Source organism: Eleutherodactylus coqui, chromosome 1, assembly GCF_035609145.1.
Source record: "Eleutherodactylus coqui strain aEleCoq1 chromosome 1, aEleCoq1.hap1, whole genome shotgun sequence".
NCBI lineage: Eukaryota > Metazoa > Chordata > Amphibia > Anura > Eleutherodactylidae > Eleutherodactylus > Eleutherodactylus coqui.
This window is the reverse complement of record NC_089837.1, coordinates 434148016-434172355: the sequence shown is the minus strand read 5'-3', so window position 1 is coordinate 434172355 and position 24340 is coordinate 434148016. Positions and strand designations below refer to the sequence as shown.

The window sequence follows — 24340 nt, the reverse complement described above, 5'->3', positions numbered from 1 at the left end:
GTGGCCATAAACCCTGAAGCTGGGCTCAGTCCACTTTTTAAACAAGTGGTAGGCAACTGCTTACATGGTAGAAAAGTCGCAATGTTGGCACATGCACCAAAATTGTGAATTTTCACTTCCAGAATTCTGGCTCAAGTGCCATGATAAATATGCTGTAATGTTTTTGCCCAAATCAATACATTTAAAAGGGACCTGTCATATCTTCTGATAAGTGGGAAGGACAGCATACCTTTACAGCTACATTCCTACTGACTCATCTCCGATTTTATTTTTCTTCAAGAAACCCCCAATTCTACAGCAATAGCTCCCAATATTTACAGAGCCTGACACCAGTCTAGTAACAAGCTGGTGGTGTACACTGCCCACAGTCAATCAATTGTCACTTCAACCACTGACACTGGGTGCTGGACACCACCTTTTTGATAGTAGACTAGTGGTATAGTAAATGTAATGAGGTTGGCAAGGACAACACTGTCACAGGTCCTCTTTAAGTTTGTACTAAGTAGAATAGGAAGTACGGTACTAATCATACATCCAAGTGTCCTCACCTCTTGTCAATGGCACCAGTGTTTAAAATCTCACATCTCTTGTGTAGTGAATATAGTATCACTCACCTCATTGCAACATTACTTCCGTCAATTACAATTGGTCTTAGGTTTTCACTGTCATCTATTCCATCCTGATGAAATGGAGATTCAGGTCTTTGAGATTCAAAGGAAGATGCTTCCCGTATAACAGTGCTACTCACTCCACCATTTTGTTCAGTCTCGCTCTTGCTGCCCAACTTGACAAGTTCACCCAGAATGTCATTTATTAAAGCATTTGTACCAAGCTTGTTGAGGACAAGAAGAACTTGCTCTTCTGAGTAACCCAATTTAAGTGCAAAGTCCAATTTAGTTTGGTATTCCTTTACTTCATCCGGTGGCTTTTTTACCTCCTTAGAGTCTGTTTGGTCATGTTCACTTTTAAGGTCTTCTAGAATCTCGTTTCTTTTTAGTATGTATGGCTCAATGCAAGGAGAACGACAGAGCTGTCTATGCTTCTTGGTCACACAACAAGGTTCTGCTACAAGTCTACTTGACAGCTCAGACTCGTTATCAGAATTTGTGCTTTCTTCTGAGTCGCAACTCGAACTACAGGTCTCCTCAGAGGTATCTTTGTCAAAATCATCCTTCCTGGAATTAACTTTATCCATGGTTGGCTTCCGCAGAATAGTCCACGGTACAATTGCACTTAAGTGTGTATCACTGGTTTCTTTGTAAAGGCGCCCACAGCTATGGCCAAAGTCATCTTTCAAGCCCATGAAGCCGGTACATGTGTCCGACTCCACCTTGTTATTATTTCTGAAACCTTGATAAAATGACCTGAATTCCTGAAAATAAATGAAAGTAAAAATTAGACATTTAGTCACAGAACTTTTTCTAATGCAGCAGGGCGGAGGTCATTGTCCTGGCAGGGATGTTTTCTGCTACAATTCACAAAACATAAGCAAATTACAATATAATGCAAAAAATTTAAGTTGGACACCAGGTTTGTCCGGATACCAGAAGGGTGCAGAAGTAGCAGTCACACAAGGGCCCTGGTGCCATTGGAGCCAATAGGTCGCTACGCCATATAAGAAGACATCAGTGATATGAATCAGACATGGTAGGTGGAGGATCCTGCTACAATTTTTGCAATGGAGCCAAGAGGCTTTAAGTTCTGCTTTTGGAAACCATAATTCACAGGGAGTGAAAGATTTACTAAAACTATATTGTACCCTGACTAATTTATCCTTGAAATACCGTTCCAACTTGAACGAAACAATCTATTATGTCCATCACCAATTATTCTATAGTAACAGCTAGTTCATCTATCAATTCAAACAGACTCCTTTTTTTTACGAAGACGACTGACAGGAGGTCACCACCTTGCCACTGTGGCTAGTATCACTGAAGAGTAATATGATCATGCGTACCATTATCCACTCTTCCTCACAATGGCTCCCTTCCCCCTTATTCTCCTCTTGTATAACCGTTGTGCCTGCCCTCCAATATTCTTCCCACTATGTGACATACATTAGAAAGGAGCATAGAAGATCTGAAAGGGCTTGGCCAGTTGGGACAACCTATTTTAGATTACTGGTCACCATGTAGAAGTTGGCTGATTGAGACCTTGCAGCTGTGGGCCCCAGGTTACAGGTTTGATGCAGAGGTTCTGCAAATTTGATGCATATTTTTGCCATACCCCAAAATGACTGAAAGTATTGGGCACAGCTTTCCAGCAGAACTCCTTTGTATTTCCACAACTTGACCTTATTAAAAGGACAAAAGCACAGGAGCTTTCTGACAATCAACATTCTAATACACAGAAACATAGACCATATGCATTGTGTTGTGGCTGATATTTTTCCATTGTATATACAATTTTGCTTGCATGGGTGGGCAAGGATGACACATTAGACTATTGTACAAATAGAACAGTCTCTTGGGAAACATACACTTGCCTCCAAACCATGGCCTGCAATAATTAATTGCACCTAATTAGGAAGATTGTCCTATTAGTATTATCCTGAGGTTCAGCAGATTGCAGACATTCCCACTGCCCCTTGTTGTGGGAAGGCTGCAGATGGCTGGGATGATATAGTCTACGGCTTCCCATTAGTAAATTTGACATCTGTGTGGCAACCAACAACTATGGGACCTGATGAGACACCACCAATTCTACTAGGATCAGGTACTACACAAATCTGCATGCTGTCATCAATGTCTTCATTAATTAATGAGTATAATTCTACTTAGATTTGCACGATTTGGGCTAAAAAAAATCTTTGCTTTTTTTTAAACAGTTCGTCAGAATGCGCAATGAAAAATTCAGATTCAGATTTTGTATTTACCATAATGGGCAGTTATCAAAAAAACCTCACTCCTTTCTTTACATTCTCTAAGACCCTATATGATACATTGATTCCCTTTTATATTCTTTATGAATCATCTTATATTCTTTATGCCCCCTTGCTTTTCTCTTTAGGGTATACTATATAATATAAAGAAGGATGCAATCACTGGCGTAACTATAGGGGATGCAGTTGTACCCGGGCCCAGGAGCCTCAGGGGGCCCATAAGGCCTCTTTTCTCCATATAGGGAGCCTAGTACTATGAATAAAGCATTATAGTTGGGGGCCCTGTTACAAGTTTGGCATTGGGGCCCAGGAGCTTCAAGTTACACCTCTGGATGCAATGTATCATATGTGTTCATACTGAGTATTAAGAGGAAAACGATGGGTTCTGTAGGGTCATATATAAATTAACTATTACCCGACATGGCCCATTGCTTCCCTTATTAAATTGCCTTTTAAATTTCCCTCTTTATATTTTCTGTGACCCCATATGATCCCTTGCTTCCCTTTGTATTTTATTTTTATAATTATTTGCTTCCCTTTTTATAACCTATATAATCCATATGATTTCATTAGCCTTGTCTGTATATTCTATATGACCCCGTATGATCCATTTTTTTTTGTTATATATCCTATATGACCATCTATGATAAATTGCTGCTCTTACTATAGGATATATTATATGGTACAATAAAAAGAGGGAAGCAATTTATCATATATAGTTATACAGAACATTAAGAAGAGATCAAAGGAACATGTGGGGTTATAAATAACTTATATGTGACCCTACATGATCCATTGCTACATTTTTGCATCTTACAGTACCCGGTCCTTAGAAAGACCGCACTATTTTCAGGTAAATGAATGAAAATGAAAAAAAATAAATAAAGAGTAAAAAGCATGAACTCACGGAACAATATATAAAAAGCCTTTCCATTTAAGCAGCACTGGGCAAAAATTCTTCAGAAAATATTTTTATTACTTTTCAAAACATGTTTCCCTAAGGCTATGTGCACACTAGCGTATTTGGGGGCCATTTGCTGTTCGTGTAATTCCACAAACAGCATACGGCCCCATTATAGCCGCTGAGGCTACACACATGGAAGCTTTTTCACACTGCTTTATCACCCAAATGGTCAGTTTACCATTGTCAGTAGATGGTAAAGGTGAAGTCCCCTGGTGCAAGCACCGAGTCATGACTGACTCCTAGGGGGACGTCGCATCGTGATGTTTTCTTGGTTGACTGTGTTTGCTGGGTGGTTTGTCATTGCCTTCCCCGGTCATCTTTTACACCCAGCAAGCTGGGTACTCATTTTACCGACCTTGCAAGGATGTAAGGCTGAGTCAAGCATGAGCCGACTCCCAAGTGGGGAATGGACCTGCAACCTTCAGGTCGAGTGAGAGCTTAGGACTGCATACTGCTGCCTTAACACTCTGCGCCGATGACTGCAACTTAAGTAGAATTGTGACTAGTGTTGCTCATCTTGATTGGGCAGGCAATAAAATTTTATCGATTTTCTTGAATCAAATCCAGTTAGTCTAAACCGATTTTTTGGCGAAAGCAGCAGGAAAATCAAATTTCACATAATGCCTTCTGCACAGGTCAGCTTGCATCTAATCAGCTGCCAGGGCACCTTGCTGATGTCACCAAATGTGTACTCCCTATTGCATATGGGCAGCAGTCATTGGACGCCTGTATAACATGACCTAGCCATATATAACATAGGCATGGTGCAACCAGCAGCCATTTTAGAGTTGATCACAGGACAGAGAAGCTGCAAAACGTTTATATGCCTATATAACATGTGGTTCGTTATTAGGGATAGATATTTTACAGAGGATATATTGCTGCTGGGTTTGAAGGCTTGAATACTTGGGTTATATTGAAGGAAACAGAAAAAGAAGCTGCATCATGTTTATATGCCTATATAACACGTATTCTGTTGTTAAAAGAGACAGATATTCCACAGAAGATATACTGCTGCTGCTTGTATACCAGCAGAGAACCTATTAGAGGTTCTATTAGAGGGAGCTGCATCCAGCAGTGACAGCTCACAAAGATACAAGCTATACTCTGTGCCTTCTGTGCTCACATGTTGTGTCTCCCAGGGATTGGGGTGTTTTTTATTAATATAAAAGAAAAAGAAAACCAAACAGGGAAATAGCAAATACACACACTGCGTGTCAGTAGCCTCAGATATCATTTAAATTCATCAGTCTGGCCACTACGAATTATCTGCAAGCATTACGCATCTAGGAGTGGTTTACGGCCAACTGCAAAGTTAGCAGATAGGTTATATAAATCTACACTAAAAAAATGACATCCCCCCCCCCAAAAAAAAATTTATAAAAAGAAAACATGAAGAAAGCAAATTGTAGAGGACTTGTTGGTGATGGTGGTGGATGTGGTAGAGGATGTGCCAAGTTAGCACTTCAAGCAGCTTACACTGAAGCAACAGCTAGACGATCTGCAGGAGGCGAGGCAAGCCTGCTGTCATTCCATAGGAATGATTTTGCTCATGCGTTAGATCCGCAGCATGCAGAACAGATCATACAGCGGGTGACATACAGCATGTCTCAAGTACCACCACCACCTCTTCTTCCCATCCATAGGCATACTGCAGTCAGTCTACACCTGTCGGCCATGACCATCCGCCCTCTACTTCACCCCATGCCAAATCCCCCGCACTCTCCGAGGGAGTCCACATGGATCAGTCAGAGGAGCTGCTTGAACATTCAGTGTCATGGATGTCAATGGGGAGTTCACACAACCAGAGGGAGAAGGCTAAGACATTGAATGCACTGATGCCCAACTATTTTTTCCTACTACTAGTCGCACTAGCAGCAACATCAGGCCAGCAGCTATGTCTGCTCACAGGACTTCTGCAGCCTGGGCATTCTTTGAAACCACATGTGATGACAGACAAGTGGTAATCTGTAATATCTGCGGTAAGTGTTTAAAATGTGGCAATAACGTAAACAGCCTCAACACACCATGTATGAACAGACATTGAATGTATTGATGCGCAACATTTGTTTTCCTCTGAAGAGGAAGATGAGGGTGGGTCAATGTGCGCAGTCAGCCCTTCACAGCAATATGTACTCTTGAAACTGTGGAAATGGAGGGGCCAGCTCCCGGTGCTCACTGTGACATAGAGTCCACTCAGGAGGAGAAGGATGATGAAGAGGAGGTAGAAGATAGTGAGGTGTATGACCCAACATGGACAGATTTGAAGAGTCATGATAGCAGCTCATGGGTGAAAGGAATAGGTGGATGTTGCAATATAGCACCATGCTAAGACAGGGAGTAAGTTTTCACAGACAGACATAAGGGCTGTACCGTTACAATCAGCAACTACTGTGCGCAACAGCACCAACATCAGGCCCACAGCTTGGTCTGTTCACAGCACTTATGCAGCCTGGGCATTATTTAAAACTGTGCGTGATGACAGAAGAGTAAACAACCTCAACATAACGTGTATGAACAGTTACATGAACTCCCACCACCACCTGCCTTGGAAAGACCACCTGGGCCAGAGGCCAGAGAGTCAGCCTTATCCTGCTCCCTCTGCCTCTTTCTCCATCTCCCTCCCTGTTAATGCAGTAGCCTCTGAGCACAGAGAGGCAGTCTTGTGTAGGAACAGTAGCACAACTACTTCAGGCCTCTCCTCCACAATTGATGATTGATCTGCAGGCTTCAGAGCTAGAAGTGGAAAAGGGAGAGCAGAAGTTGAGCCATTACCATCACCACTACCTTCACTGACATTGCTATCTACCCCATATTCCATTGTGTCCCAGGTCAGAAGCCAGCCCTTCATCCCCAAACTATGGGAACGTAAAAAAAACAAACACTCCAATCATTCACAAACCCAGAGTCTGAATGCAAGCACTGCACAGCTGCTTGTAATGGAAATGCTGTTTCTCAGGCTAGTAGACACAAACGTCTAATGCAATGTGATGCTCTGTGCTAATCAACAGTAAGAGCTGCCATTTCTTTGCCCAAAAAGCCATAACTGCTCTGCTCTGCCATGCGACTGATAATGGGTCCCTGGTGTTGAAGAACACTGGCAGTGGCAGGATGCACTCAACTATGGATACGTAGTCCAACTAGCATGGCCAGGGATGTTACATATCCTAAATAGCACACTGGGCCAATGTACTGCAGGTGGGGAATGAAGCAGAAAGTGGTGGTCTGCGTTTCATGGTATCCCCAAGAGTTGTGGGACATTTATCCTTATCTGTCCCCTCCTCTTCCTTCCACCTTTCAACACCCCCTGCGTGAGAACCTGGAAATGACTGTACCCACAAAGAACAGAGCAGAGGAGAAAGAGGTACAGCAAGAAATGACTCTACCCACAATGAGCAGACGAGAAAGAGGTACAGCAAGAAATTACTCTACCCACAAAGAACAGAGCAGAGGAAAAAGAGGTACAGCAAGAAATGACTCTACCCACTAAGAACAGAGTAGAGGAGAAAGAGGTACAGCAAGAAATGACTTTACCCACAAAGAACAGAGCAGAGGAGAAAGAGGTACAGAAAGAAATGACTCTACCCACAAAGAACAGAGCAGAGGAGAAAGAGGTACAGCAAGAAATGACTCTGCCCACACAGAACAGAGGAGAAAGAGGTACAGCAAGAAATGACTTTACCCACAAAGAACAGAGTAGAGGAGAAAGAGGTACAGCAAGAAATGATTCTACCCACAAAGAACAGAGCAGAGGAAAAAGAGGTACAGCAAGAAATGACTCTACCCACTAAGAACAGAGCAGAGGAGAAAGAGGTACAGGAAGAAATGACTTTACCCACAAAGAACAGAGTAGAGAAGAAAGAGGTACAGCAAGAAATGACTCTACCCACAAAGAACTGTGTAGTAAGCACACAGAGTCCTCTTGATTGGAGAAAAGATGTACTGTTGTGAAGAAAAAAAGGAGAGCGGTGGTTGTGGGGGATTCCCTATTGAGAGGAACAGAGGTCGCTGTCTGCAGACCTGACACCTCACGAGAGGTGTGCTGTCTTCGAGGTGCACAAATCAAAGATGTGTCTGATGTCAAGACTATTCAGTCCTACCGAACACCACTGTTAGGTGGATTCACAACTGGCTGAGTGATCATACTCAGAGGGGTCATAAATGGCTGTGCATCCAAGTGGAAGAATGTATCAAGAGGGGTACCACAAGCCTCTGTCCTAGGCCCAATATTGTTCAACATTTTTATAAATGATCTGGAGGAGGGGATTGATGGAAAACTGATCAACTTTGCTGACAACACAAAGCTGGAGGGATAGCTAACACTAGGGAAGAGAGAGATAGAGAGAGTATTCAAAAAGATCTAGAAAAACTTGAACACTGGGTGGTGACTAACAGAATGGTATTTAATAGGAGAAATGTAAAGTCCTTCATCTGGGCAAGAAAAATGAAAAAAGAACATACAGAATGGGAGAAATTGGGCTAAGCAGCACATGTGAAAAAGACTTGGGTATACTAATAGATCATAGACTGAACATGAGTCAACAATGTGATGCAGCAGCCAAAAAGGCAATTCTGGGATGTATTAAGAGAAGCATAGAGTCTAGATCACGTGAGGTAATTATTCCCCTCTATGCTTCCTTAGTCAGACCTGATCTAGAATACTGTGCCCAGTTCTGGGCACCCCACTTTAAAAAAGACATAGACAAACTGGAGCAAGTTCAGAGAAGAGTTACCAAGATGGTGAGGGGTCTGCAAATCATGTCCTATAAGGAAGGGTTAAAGGATCTGAGAATGTTTAGCTTGCATAAAAGAAGGCTGAGAGGAGACTTAATAACTGTCTACAAATATTTGAAGGGCTGTCACACTGCAGAGGGATCAGCCCTATTCTCATTTGCACAAGGAAAGACTAGAAGCAATAGGATGAAACTGAAAGTGAGAGACACAGATTAAATATTAGAAAAAACTTTCTGACAGTGAGGGTGATCAATGAGTGGAACAGGTTGCCACCTGCTTTTAAAACATACAGCCCCTTTGCTGTCTTGTGTAGTAAAATTTTTGGTAGCACCACAGGTCTCCCTTGGAGTAGGCCCATACTAGAGTATTGTCTTCATTTGGCAGAATTTGCCCTTGTAAAAATTATGACATTGCTTTTAAAACAAGCAGCACACCTGCTGTCTTCATTGGCACAATTTTTGATATAAGAGACCCTATGCAGCCCTTCTTTTGCTTTCAGTGATACCCATATGCTACGATTGACTCCTACATCACTGTTTACTGTTATGACCACTTTTGGGGAGCAGCACAGTGTTCACCAGATGTGTGGCTGCATTCCCATGCAATTTGGGAAGAGGGCTTCAGCTGCATTAAAGGACCTTCTAGAGAACTAATTAGTGAACCAGATTTTTACTCCCATTAATTAGTCAGAATCAACCCTCCCGATTCACAATGATTTTTGGTGAAATCGGCAGGATACCAACACGAACTGATTATTCCGCTAATCGCTTATCACTAATTGTGACCACCTTAGGCTGCATTTCAATATCCCTACTACTCCTATTGAACCAAACATACAGCTCTGTGACTATCTAAGTTTAATACACTAGAACACCTGGTGGTCTTGTAGCCGATGAGGTCTACTTTCATAACTTTACTCAACAGGTTGGCTGTATAGTTGTACACATAATTTGGACAGAAGAAACCCAGCATGATTATATGAGCTTTTTTATTTTAATTGTCAATGTTTACCTCAATGTGGAATCTAATTCACCATATAAAAAAATTATATGCACAGTACTGAGGCTTGCCTTACCACCATAGTGTCAGACACAATGGTTGCCAGTAAAAACACGGTACTAGAATATATGATAAAGGCATCCTTCTGAGGCTCTCAGCGCCGATGGGGTCACTTCATCCTACGTCTACTTGTAATAGAAATAGGAAATAAGCCAGTTTTCAGATGAGCGTCCGTAATACGGATCCTTATTATGGGCATGTTACGTTTATCATCAGTACTGCATTAGTATTTGAACTGTTTTTGCCTCCACATATTTTATTTTCTACATTTGCCCAATAAAAAAGAATAGCAATACGGAGGCGAAAAAGAATAGATGCATGGATTTACATTAGCTTCATATAACAGTCCACCAAACACGGGCCAAATACGAAGCAAAAATAAGCTCGTGAAAGCAGACTTAGTCTTTGGTAAGGGACAATTTAGAGTCAGAGTTTCCAATTCCTATGGGTCCTATGGTAGTGTCACTATGGTTGGCTTGCAGAGCAGTAGTCCTTATCAGGTGGCAACTCAGGTTTCTAGTAACACTTGAGATGTGATTGTATATGAGACTGATGAAGCCTGTGTTCCTTTAAAGTGAGACTTTTACGCAGTTACAACATCTTAGCCGATTCTACATAAGTAAATTGGATGAACCCATGAGCATGTAAAAACAACATTTTTCTACAACTTGTCTGGTTTTCCTTAGATAAGAGGATTATATTGCAAAAATCTTGACTTTTCAACAGCTTTTCTCTATCAACCACTTGATCTGCTCTTTGATATAAGAACTGCTGTTCTCTAGGGGAATGTTGTAGCCTACAGGCATTACGTGACTGTATATCAACATTTATCAATACAGCTCTATAATGAAAGCCTCTCTAAGATAAATCCAGGAGCCCTTGTCAACACATTATGTGGAGCTCATAATATTTACAGCGCAAGGAGGAACATAAGTACAGCAATTTTCTACATTTACTCACAATTATACCATGACAGCCACAATTCTGCAGTTGGGGGCTGCATTTTTCTTATACAAAACTCCAAATCCACCACATAAAACGCAGTTAAATCATCGGTTCCCAACCCTTTTTAACACTTGGGAATCCCTAGAAAATAAATTTTAATTTAGGTTGGGGCAAAACACCGCTGAAAACGTCCACCATGGATTTGCCACGAATCCACTCGTCATGGATGGCGGATTGCACCAAAGAGTTGTACATTCTTTTTGGTCCATCAAAACCTTGTATAAGATGTCTATCCTAGAGTTAATGCATTTTAACCAGTTGTCATATTTGACACTTAAAAGTAAGACCATCATTGGGTTTGAACATAATTTCCAGACCATTTATTATTTACAACTTATCTGTAAAATAGGACCCTTAAGATTAAGAATTCTTACATAAAAGGGTGCTTTCACACATAGCTGAAAAATCCACCACAGAAAGATCTGCCTCAGATCCACATGACTTCCATGCGAATTTTAATGTGGATTTGCAAAGGGCGAAATCCTATATTACTGAATCAGAAACAAGGAAACACAGAAATTGGATTTACATCACAAAAGAATTAAAACTTATTAAACTTATATTAAATTATTTAAAAGGAAAGAAAGCTACCAGAGCAATAAACCATGAAAGTTGGAGGGGATAAGTGTATAAAAACACACATTATAGGGCTCACCCTATAAAAGAAGCCCTGATATACAGAGTAATCACCCCGAAAAGGGCGACCCTGTTCTCCAACCTCCTAGCCTAATATGAAGACCATAACAACAAATTTTAAATCAGATGCAACTAACCATACCAAAAGCCAATAAACAATACCAGTCAGAGCAAAAGCAATAATTGCAATCATCAATTAAGTGCTGAGTGTATAAACACAAATGGTAAATTCATAACAGCGTCCTAGGAACTAGTGCATAAAAGAGACTAATAAATCTCACATAAGCAATAGGATAAAATACCCTATACAATCAATCAAAATGCTGAGTGCACTGAGGACGTTTTTTGTATGTTATGACTAAGAGCTGTATGACATTTCGAAATGCGTGGGTTTTAATCTACTTTAATAAAGCCGATTTTAATGGATTTTCCTTCTTTGTCTTATATTAGCCTAGGGTGTATAAGGACCTACTAGGAGGTTTGAAAATGGGGCTCCTTTTTTGGGGGCGATTACTCCGTATTTCAGGGTAATTTTATAGAGTGTTTTAAGATGAGCCCGGATGTGTGTATTTTTATACACTTCTCCTGCCCAACTATCCTCTTGGTTTATTACTCTGGTGACTTTCTTTCTTTTTAAATAATTTAAAAGAGGTTACATAAAAAAATGGAAAAATCAGCAGCAATTCCAATGCAAATCTGCATCAAAATCCACATGTAAGACATATATTATAGATATATTATAGTATATTATATATTATACCTGTCATTTACTTTGGGAGCCATTTCACCAATTCAGACATGTTTCCCTACCCCCATGCTGGCTTTGGAAATATTTAATGGGAACTTTTCACATTGAACAATGCATCTGCTTTCAAGTTTAGTGAACCTGCACTGAGCAGGGGGTTGGACCAGATGGCCTTGGAGGTCCCTTCCAACGCTACCATTCTAGGATTCTACGAACTTGTAACTTGTTGACTGAAATCCCTGCTTTCTATAGTTAGAGAAGTCCAGTGGGCGGTTCTGGCTGTCAATCACTGATAGGACCGCCCACTGGACTTCTAAGCATTCAAAGAGCAGGGGTTTAAATGAATAAATTACAAGTTATATTAAATCGTTTGCCACAAAAGTATATATCAATCCGCTTGGCTTATCCTGCTCTATAACATTTTGCCTACAGATAGGACTGTATGTGCAATATTACTGGTTGCATTTAAGCATATCATTTACATAACAGTGTAGTAGTTTATTTGCATTTATAGATCAAAACTGAAACTCAGTGCAGAAGATTGTAAAGTTTTGACATTTCTTTGAGACATTCCTTATATATCTTCAGCCTATCCAAAATGGTCCATTTAGGAATACTAAAGTCAGACCGAGACTTGTAGCCATACTAAGGGTGTGAAAATGGCTCCATATTACATTTGTGAGAAACTGGTCTTATTCTCATCTTTTCCTAGCCACAGAATTCCAGAATTCAAAGGTAAAATGAAGATAAACATAAAAACTCTTGAAATTAGGAGCGTCCCCAAGTTATTCATTGAAGGCTTCCGACCAATTATGACAGCTTCTTCTTAAGAACGTGCTAGTTTTTAATATGTGCAGCCTTCCTACAAAAAAAAAGTATCTTCACAAGGAAATCCTACCAGGAACTCTGTTGCTGAGCAACCAGCCTCAGTTGCTAGGATGCAAGTCCTTTAACATACCATCATGAATGCTATCACAGAAAAAGATTAATTTGGTATGAACAAAAGGTCTATGAAAGAGGCTGGGACATAAGTGCGTCTGGTTTACGCTCTGAGAACAATGAAGCTGCCAAACCAATCTAAAACCACCAACATCATTGTTCAAAAGTCCAGCAATGTGCTTGGGCTGGAGGAAGTGCATTTAATAAGGGACCTTTTTTTTTCATGTGCTGTAGAAAGTTGAAGACAACTTTTATTCAGCCTTGGTGATCACTGTATCGGAAAAGATCAGTGGGCAAGCGATTCAAGGCATAATGGACGTTTAAGCGTGAAAATGAGGTAATCTCCATGCAAATCTTATTAGAATGTAGCAAAAAGAGTAAAATAAAAAAAATTATATATGTATATATACACACACAGACACAATAAAACAATGAAATAGATGTTTGAAAATGTAGCTAAGCAGAATATAACATTAAACATAAACATAATAAAAGTATATTTAAAAACATTTAAATGAAATAAGAACATTTAATATGCAAAAGAATAATAAAATAACAATAAAAATAATAAAAAATATATTTTTAAAAATACAAAAAAAAAGACATCTAAAATGTGGCCTGGCAGGGTATAGCTTAAAGTCCAAATTAAAATGATAAAAGAAAAGAAGAAAGTTAAAAAAAAAAAAAACAAGAAAAAGTTTTTATTCTTTTTTTTTTTAATTCGTAGATCACGTTTTAAAATTGTACATTTGTCCTGTTGTGTCATCATAGTGATCAAGGGACCTGGAGTGTGATGAACATTTACAAAACAGCAGATGTACTAATAGAATTGTATTGTGGCTGTGTTTTAACAGCTTGCTGCCTGAATTAACTGCTGAAGCACACGTCTGTCTATTGGAGGGTCAGGAAATTTCAATATGAAAGCCCATGAAATCCGAAACCTTATCATTAAGTCTGAGACAAATGCATTGAGCTGCCAGGCCCATGGTCATCTTGCAAATGCGATGGTCCTGAATATATTAAGAAGCATCTGTGTCCTCTTGTTTATTCCCTGTGGATTTTGGGGCAAAGACTTATCTGCAGCTGTCTTTTATCAGAAGACGGGTTTGCTCTTCATAAAGTTTATAAAATCACAAACTCCCTGTATTTTATATACAGTACTAGTGAAAAGGGAGAGGCTATCTTAAAATAGAATAAAATCTTATTAATTGGTGAATGGTATGCATATTTGGTCTCAGTCTCAGGAATCACTTCATTCCCTCCTTCATTTTTTTCTGCACCAGCTTAAAAAAACACTGCAGACTATTTTACGATCATCATACCATATGGACCTGTTATGTACATTCAGCTCAATGGAAGTATTGCATCCATATTGGTTACTATATAGATAACTATCATCTTGTTGTGGAACCCCATATCAGCACTAGAGGATTGAACATAACTAAGAGCGCATTTTGGACCTCATATAAAAGTAGTCATCATAGGTCTTGTCACATTGTGCTCCTGGGACCTATAGTTCTATGGGTTTCCAGAAGCACACTGCTGCAGGTGTGGTTGATTTGGCTGGCTGATGGTGTGGAGTCTTCCAGCCAGCCAATCACCATTGGTCTTGTGCACATAAATACCAGCGCCTCTACTCATTTATCCATTCCCCTCTCAGCACTTGGTGCCATGAATGATGCTGTATGAGTTTCCCTCACCTTTCCTGAGGATGGTCTGGACACCTGATTTCTCTGTCTGCAACTTTTTCAAGCCGACAAAACACAGACAGAGATATCAGGTGTCCAGACCATCTTCAGGGAAGGTGGCAGAAGCAACTCAAACTAGCAGCATGCATAACACCAAACACCAAGTTCTGAGTGGGAAAGGGACAATGGATAAATGACCAGCACCCTCTAGTAATATTATTATGCACAGAGTAATGGTTATTGGCTGGCTGGAGAACTCCACACCATCAGCCAGCCAAATCAGCCACACCTGCAGCAGTGTATTCCTGGAAATCCACAGAACTACAAGTCCCATTAGCACAATGTGACAACTATACCATTGATTCATAACACTGTTGTTGTAGGGGAAACTTCAGACTGCTTTTTCCAGGCTGCTGGTGTGAAATGTAGTTTGGTTTGCACAGTCAGACTGTTGCTGTAGGATGTGGCCCAGTTTTTGGAAGCACATGAGCTCCAGAAGCAGCAAGCTAGGTGCTCTGTCCTCTAACCAGCTCTAGACTTCATGGTCCAAGGCCTGCTCTGTTCTTCCCCTGGGAAGAGTGAGTTTGTGAGCTTATGGGAGGTGGGAGGACCTTTGCCACCTCTTTCCAGTCCAGGCAGGTAGGGAGAGGAGCTGATAGTAAATTGGCTTTCTAGGGGGAGTGAAGGAAAGCTAGCTGTTGACACAGTGATGTGTCCCTTACTGTCTGTAGTTCAGCCTCAAGGCTGCTGCAGGATGGGCCCTGTGAAATGTGAGTAAGAGTGTTGGAGACCCTCCTGAGTCAGAGTACTCTTGGGCTGCCTACAGTCCTTGCATTGAAAACTGGAGAATGATGTAGCCAGGGGAGTCAGTTGTTGTAACCTGTATGGTGGCTTTGGTCACCCTTTCAGTCACTGTCATCACTCCTTTGCCAATGCTGGCTGGGCCAACCAGATTAGGGCCCATACATAAAGCTAAACCAAAGTGGAAATGTGTGCCTTTCTTTCAGTCTTTTACAGGCAAGCCATATATCGGGGTGGCAGTCCTATTTAAGACTGCACAGATTAAAGCTAGACGAGTAATTGAGTTAGAAATGGGGAGGGACAAGAGCTTCAACATTTTAACATTTATGGTCCCCAGAAAAAGTGGAACCAAATGACTCTATTTAAGATGATCAAGCCTTGTCAATTCAATAAGTGTTTTTTTTTATGGATTGGACTTCAGTAAAGATGAGCGAACGTGTTCGGCTCCGCCCCTTTTTGCCCGAACACCGAACTTTGCGAGCAATTCCGTGCTCGGGCGAAAAAAGTTCGGGGGTCGCCGTGGCAGCGCGGGGGGGTGCGGCGGGGAGTGGGGGGGAGAGGGAGAGAGAGAGGGCTCCCCCCTGTTCCCCGCTGCTGCTGCCCGCGCCGCCGCGCCTCTCCCCGCCCCCCGGCGCCCCCCGAATCTTTACGCGCGGACACTGAAGTCCTCGGTAAAGCCGGTGTCCGGGTGCGTAAGTGTTCGTTAAGAACACGTTCGCTCATCTCTAGACTTCAGTAATGGGATAAGGGAGGTTGCAAAGAGTGGCTAGCTTAAGACAGCATCAAGTTTGAATAGCATAGCTAATAAGACTTATCTAGTGGATGTTCACATCCATCACACTCTAGTTCACACAAGGTTCAACCTTTTTAAGGTAGTAATTGTAGGTCTAGGATTGATAGGTTTTATTTAAAGGAGGAAACTGTCTCCTCATCATTATTGGTCGTGGAGTTCTCTGCTCAATACCTTATTATGGCTTCTCTAAATACTACTAAATTCCCTTGGATGGGTAGAGGTTTGTGGAAGCTGTATGAAAGAAGCAGAAATAAGATGGGTCCTTTGAGGATTTTCTTCAGAGCCAGGAGCCACTACTGTATCTGTGTAATACCGTAGTAATTTTTGAGTGGTAAGAGATATTCGGGGTGCCATGGTTCTTCCATCAGCCTTCTAACCTCAGAAGCATGGACAGGGAGTTTCTGTATCAGAACCTAATGAGGAAACTCAAGCATATTTTTTTGACTAGAGGTAATTGTCAGGAACTTTCTTGGGTGAAGTCTTTACTGAAAAGATGCTAGTACCATAGACACACAGCTTTAGTTTTCAAGAGGGATATCAGGAAGTACCACTTGTCCAACCCTTATAAACTGTAATATGTCAATGAGTTGTAGGATAGGTCTGATGATGATGATTTATCCGTTCAGTCATTGCTGACTTTTAGTCACTTTATGGATCAGCTTACGCCATGCTTCCCTGTCTGATAGACTGCACAGAATCCCTGAAGAGGTCCAGATCAGAGATCTTGGAGGTTGTTAAGTGCTTCTGCTTACAGCTTTTGGGTAGGAGGGAACTAGATGTCAGCTTTCCTGGCCGAGACTGCCCCTGAACAAAGAGTAGATTCTTCTACTGGTGTTTTGATGGAAACAAGTACGGATGAGGAAGTAAGACGGACAATTGATGGGCTTTGGCTCAAAAGGTCACCAGGTCCTGTTGGCTTAACATCTGAGTTTTGTAAGACTGTTAAGGACATTTAGGTTCAGTTCTTGACTGAGGTTTTTAATGGATGTCTATCCTCAGGCATTCAGCTAAAATCAATGAGAAGGTCAGCCCTAATTGTCCTGTCAAAAGGTAAAGATCCGTTTCGTATTGAGAATTAGCATCCCATAGTTCTATTTAATATGGACAGAAAGATTCTGGGAAAAGTGTTTTTTTAGTAAGCTTGTAAAATTTGTGTTCCTTTCTGGAAAAAAACCTGGGGGTACTAGTGGACTGTAGACTTAGGCCGCCTGCACACGAGCGGAAATCCCGCGGCGGGATTTCCCGCAGGATTTCCGCCGCTCATAGCCTGCATAGGATTGCGTTAACAAACGCAATCCTATGCAGACGGCCGTGGTTTGGCCGCGCAAAATCTCGCGCGGCAAACAAACCACGGTATGTCCTATTTTTGTGCGGGGCTTGCAGAGCCTCGCACAGAAACGTCACTCACGCAGCCGGCGGCTCCGGTCTGCGCATGCGCCGGCTGTCCGGCAGCCGGCACATGAAAGAGTCGGGGGCCGCCGGGCGAGGGTGAGTACGCGCTCATCCCTGCAGGCGCTCGGGTCGGGTCCCGCGGCGAGAATTCTCGCCGCCGGATCCGACCCGCTCGTTTGCAGGCGGCCTATATTGGAGCAAACAATGCCAATCAGCGGCTGCAAACGCAAATAAAGTTTGTTAGGCCTCACATGAAATACTATGTACAGTTGTGGACATCGGTACTTAGGAAAGATGTTGCAGTGCTTGAGGGGGTTCAAAGAAGGTCAACTAAATTAATAAACGGAATGAGAGGACTGGAATATCCAGAGAGGCTATCAAAATTCACTCTGGAAAAAAAACGATTAAGAGGCGATCAAATAACTGTTTAAATACATTAGGGGACAATACAAGGATCTTTCCCATGATATGTTTATACCCATGATGGCAACAAGAGGGCATCCTCTATGATTAGAGGAAAGAAGGTTTCATCATCAGCACAGAAGGGGGTTCTTTACTGTAAGAGCAGTGAGTCTGTGGAACTCTCTGCCTGAGGTCGTGGTGATGGCAAAATCGATAGAGGAATTTAAGAGGTGACTAGATGTCCTTCTAGAGCGCTATGATATTACAGGATATAGACATCATGCTACAAAAAGTCTGCCTGTAGTCCCAGCCTTAGTTTGATATTTTTCCTTATTATTTATTATAAATAAAAGGTAAAAAATAGAGATGAGCGAGCACCGAAATGCTCGGGTCCTCGTTATTTGAGTAGAGCTTTTCGTGAAATTCGTTAATCGAGTAACGAACCCCATTGACTACAATGGGAGACTTGAGCATTTTTGTATGGGGACCGCCGGGTGCCGAGCTTTTTCTTTTTGGTTCATGTGTGTTCGTTCTCTCTCTCTCTTCCTCCAGCCAGCCAGCCAAAAAATTTGCCGTTGACGTGCGCTGCGTCGCAAAGGGGGGGGGGGGGTAAAACTGACACGTCGCCGCAGGGAGGGGTAAAAAACTGGGGCGGGGTCGAATACGGCGTGATGCTCGCTCGAGTAGCAAGCACCATCGAGTACGCTAATACTCGAACGAGCATCAAGCTCGGCAGAGTACATTCACTCAACTCTAGTAAAAAGTAAATAAATATATATATACTGAATGGCCACTTAATTAAAGACACCCATCTAGTAGGCCAATTGACCTTGTTTTAGTCCTTGACCTAGTTTTCAGAGTGCAGCAATTCATTGTGACATCCATCTGCAAGTATCAGAGGACCCATGGTATGCTAGGAAAGCATTCCTCACACAACAACTACTCCACCTCTTCCAGGCTGAACTGTTGCTAACTGACAGGAAGGGTTCATTGATTCATGCCGCTTGAGACAAATTCTGACCCTCTCAGCAGCATGGTGTAGAAATCTGGATTCACCTTACCAGGTAGTGTTTTTCTACTGCTCAGTCATCCAACTTTTGTAGTCTTTTGCCTACTGGAGACTCACCTTTCTGTTCTTCTTAGACAACAATAGCGCTGGAACTGGTTATTTGCTGTTTAGACATGTTAGTTAGAGCACCAGCATTATATTTGGCTGCACTTTGCTTGACTGTGCACTGTTTTTATATCCTCCTCTAACCTTTCATTAAGTTCCTACAGGCACAGGATCCCCTTTCGCTGGATGTGTATCCCTTATCACACCATTTTCAGTATACATCCAACACTGTTGTAAGAGCAAACCCCACAAGGCTGCCATTGTGTGAAATCCTGGCCCCGGCTAGTCCAGCACCGGTAACCAGACCTCATTGGAAGTCACTCAGATCACTTGATTTTCCCATTCTAATGTGGATTCACACTGAAAGTGATGCACAGAAAACTTGCTCACATGGTTTTATGCTGCACTCCAGGACGACGGGTCTAATTTCTATACGGGTTAACGCTCATTTAGACAGGATGAATGTCAGGGAAACTATGCCTGACACTTGTTCCTGCACATATCCGCTCTCGTGCTGCTGCACATTAGCTAGTATCACTGGTTCACAGCGAGGTGGCTGGAGGAGATTTCACTCCTCGCTCTCTCTCGCCTCTCTCCATTGACTTAACATAGCGGCTGTTCAGTAGTGAACAGCCGCTATGTTAAGTCAATGGAAAGGGGCGGGGGAGCGTGAAAAATAAAATCTCCTGCAGCTTTCCCACCCCCTATTAGCCACTCTGTGAGCGAGCTAGCAATGCTAGCTCCTGTGGGATTTTACCCATGTGGTGGTTTTACTGCTCTGTTTCTTTTTTCTTCAGCTACCAAACTTTTTTTGCTGCGTTGTTTTTCCATTAAATAACAGGATATTTCTTTTTTCACTGACTTTTTTCCTTGTGCTTTAGTTTTATAAGTGGTAAAAAGCTAATAAAATTATTTTTTAATTTGTACTGTAGTTGCTTATTTTTAAACTTTGTATTTTCACGCCAAAATAAATTACAGAAATGGGTTCCTCATTTTGTTTTGATATATGATTAGTATAGTCTCAGATTAAAGGGGACATATTGTGACAGTTCTGGTTAGCATCAGCAGTGGGTCATTTTCTTTTATTAATATATATATTCCTGTATTTTTTTTAACCTCTACATCCTCCACGACAGAATATAAGACCTCTGGGGGTCATTCACAAGACCTCTTTTGTTTTTTTATTCCATACTTTTCCACTGTAGCTGGAGCATCCATAGGAACCCCAGTTACAGGGAAAACATCCCCCCTTATGATAGTAGTCACTAACAGAGCTGATCTGTGTCTTCTAGGACCCTGCAGCTTTGCCTTGGCAGGGGTCACCCAGTGGTCATGTGATCGCAAGGTCAAATAGTGGAAGTTACACTTTCGCTTTCTCTCTTCACTACATAGCGCTCATTGAGAGAAGGCAGAAGCAGTTAAAAACTGCTTCTGCCTTCTACTCTGGATCTTTAGCTGTGACTAACAACCGAGGACCCGACCTTTAATTCCACATCATATTTTTCCTATCGGCTGGGATTAAAGTCCAGGACCAAGAACCATAAATTTACTGTGGTTGGTTTTTAGGAGGTTAATAAATTGTCCATTCGCTGTATGTTGCTGTTATTAATTATGTTTATTTTAATTATGTTTTAATTTAACAACAAAAGAAGAGAAAAAGGATTCATTGTCAATTTAAATTTGCTATGATTATGATTTTTGTTTGTTATGACTTATTTTTTTATTTTATTTTGCTTTATTTTTGATTGATTGTTATAAAGAAAATTCTATTTTGCGATGTTATTTGTAGATATGTATATGTTTATTGTATATTGGAATGTGCATAGGACTAGGGCAGCTAATTTCTATTTCCTTTAAATTATGTTTCTATGTTCTGGTATAAATATTTGAATTATATTTCTTTGTATTACATTATGGCTTGTTATATTAAGGCCCAATGTCCACAGGCGGATTTGATTTGCAGAACCCGCGCAGGGCACCCGCAAATCAAGCCGCCCATAGGGATGCATTAGCGTCCGCAAAAGCATGCAGACTTTTTTACCCGCCGGAGAAAATCACAGCATGCTCTATTTTCTGTGGATTCCAGCACGGATGGCTTCCATTGAAGTCAAAGGAAGCCGTCCAATCCACGGTATCCCGCATCCGTCACTGTGGACGTGCCGCGGATCTGCGGGATAGCAGGGGGTTAAAAAAAATGCACATCTACAGTGCAGAAGACAAAAAATCCGGCCGTGGACTGAGAAGACCCGCATCGGCTCTGGACAGGTAAGAAAATGTTTTTTAGGCCTCACGGCTGCGGGCATGGGTGAAAGCTGCTGCAGGATTTCACACTTGGAAACCATACGTGCCGATGGATCTGGGGCCTAAGTTATAATATTATGTTTTGTATTTTTTATAATAAGCAGAGTTCCAGACTATTGTACATAGTCGGACTGCCTTTATAGAGAAGGCATGTAGTCCCGCTCTGATGAAAGAATAAGTTCTAAATCAAGCCAATGCGTTAATCTATAATATTGAGGGTCCAATTTGTCATCTGTGCTATTTACATAATGCTTTAATGCACCAACAATGATATTAAGACCCATGTCAGTTGAACTGACTAACATTGATTATAGTATTACAATGGTACCTGTCAGGGGTGAAATATATTACACAACAAGTTAACTGAGAGTTTCTTAAGTTGATCTGTTGGAAACGGGACAAATGTACAAGTTCAAGGGTATTTTTACATGGGCCGATAATCGCCTGAGTAATCATTCAAAAGAGCGATAACGGGTGGCAGTTGTCCCGTGCAAATGTGGCACCCGACAGGGCAAGTGCAGCGTCCAAAGAGACAGCGGGGTAGAAATGTTAACGTTGTCAAGGAGCTCTACCATCTCCTCCCCAGAGAGTAGCTCAGGACCCAACCTCGTAACTGCTGGAGGAGATCATAGGGGTAGTATCCAGGGGTTACGTTAAGTCCAGTGTCACTCATGACGCCACCGTTCCTTCTCCTGGAACGGATCTTGTAGAAGAATAAAATAGTCCCACACCAGAAGAGTATATTTTGGAACAAAACCGGGAACGGTCGATCTTGTCCAATTGCTTAAACTTCTTGTTAAAGTAATATAACGGTCTCAGTACAATGGTATACAAGATGACTTCTCGGTGGAACACACGGGGTATTGAAGCAATCCACAGGCCAAGTTATCTGTAGGTCCATTCACTCCCGACAATCACTTTCCCCACCAGCAACAACACTCACTCTTACTTTCACCAATAAGTGGTTTCTTTCTCTTCGTATTCAGCAGTGGTACAGAGGTTCTCTGGGTTGAACGGGCCCAGGCTGAGCATCAGGCAATTGGCTTCCTCTATACTCCATGCATGGACCGACCTGACAGCCTCCCTGTAGTGTCCCAGACTGTCACTGACAAACTCTCCAAATTATCTCATCAAGTAACTAACCAGGCATTGCCTTCTTGCAAACACATATATCAAGCATCATCACGTGCTCACAAACAATACACACAAAATGATACATTTTCCAGACAGGACAGGACATACCAGACATTAACCCTTTCAGTCCTGCAAACATCTAATACACATAACTTGATGCACCCTATAAACAAGACACTGACAAGACATTGATATGAGACAAACATAGAACATTCTGGAGGGGCCCCACTAACTCTGGGCCACTACACAGGTGAGTGCAAATCAGTTACTTATTAGAGTCGCTTGGTTTTCAGCTCATACCCCATGCAGTTAGGATGTAAGTAGTCGTCCATAGCACATGCTGTGTACGGAGAAGGCTCAGGAGCCAAACCTGCTCCATACACATTTGCAATCAGAGTTATCTCTGATTGCAGCTATTAACCCTTTAAACATTGCTGTAATTTCTGACAGCGGTATTTTAATGTCCCGATCAGGATTTAAATGACCTGAATGCCTCGCCTGTGATAAGATCACAAGGTTGCTGTCTGGGTACCATGTAAGCCTCGGACCTGTGCAGGCCCCTAGGGCTGCCATAATCATTTGCCTTTTAAAGATATGCCTGTGGTCTGTAGCACATCTTTAATAGGCAACCTATGGTATAGCAATATACTGTATAAGCGATCAAATAACCACAAATTTAAGACTCCTGTAGGGACTAATAAAGAAAACTAAGTAAAATAAATTTGAAATAAAGATTTTTATTATAAAAACATTTTAAATATTAAGAAAAATAACTTTTAAAATGACAGAAATACGCAATGACAGAACTGCATTTTTTGGTCACGCAATCTCCAACAAGAAACTGAATAAAAAGTTATCAAAAAGTCATGTGTTCCCCAACATGGTACCAATACAAGTTTCAAGTGGCCCCACAAAAACAAGGCTCCACACAGCCCAGTTGATGGAAAAATAAAAAAGTTAGGGGGTCAAAAGATTGCTTCACAAAACAATTAGTTTTTTTAGAAAAGGTATTTTTTAAAGTATTACCGGTACTATATAAAAAAAACTCCATAAATTTGATATCTCCGCTATCATACTGAACCACAAAATATAGACAATGTGTCATTTGTACTGCACCATGAACACTATAAAAATCCCCAACCCACCAAAAATGGTGCAATTGTGGGTTTTTCTCACTTAACCCAACTTAGAAATTATTAACTCTCGTGTGGTACCATGGGGTCATTAGAGTTCATTATCTTAGATGTTACAGTAATTTTAAAGACAGAAAAAATACCTACATCTAGCCCTATAAATCCTATTGACTTGGATTGTAGTATTGCATATCCAGCTAATGTATTCATCTAATCTCCCATTTTGAAAAACGTATCAAAACTATTCAGTACCATAATAAAAGTACCAGGTAGACTGTTCTCTACAACTATACACTTTTACTTGCTATTGCTATAGAAATGTGCATGTATAGGGTAAAGAAATCCTATAAATGGGCATTAACAGTTGGAAGTAATTCCATAAAGGTTATTACCCATAATCTGACACAGTGGTTGTCTCTTTAATACAAAAAGCAAAAGAACACAAAACCAATACATTGTTAAAGTCTACAGTGTCCCCGCTTTGAGATTTATTGGCACTAGAAAAGTAACCAACATATATAAAAAGTGAAAAATTGTATATTTGTTTGTTTTTTACAGGCTCCTACATGCCTTTTTTTGGATCTCACCCAAACTTGGTACACATATCATTCATGATCCA

General features: G+C 41.3%; 1 protein-coding gene across 1 annotated transcript in view; it reads right to left on the bottom strand.

Moving 5' to 3' along the window:
- ZC3H12C (zinc finger CCCH-type containing 12C) overlaps nt 1-24340 on the bottom strand; it is a 151642-nt gene that overhangs the window by 20554 nt on the left and 106748 nt on the right. The window contains exon 3 of the mRNA XM_066588974.1: nt 615-1372. Within this exon, the coding sequence (XP_066445071.1) occupies nt 615-1372 (758 nt within the window). The remainder of the gene's footprint in view (nt 1-614; nt 1373-24340) is intronic.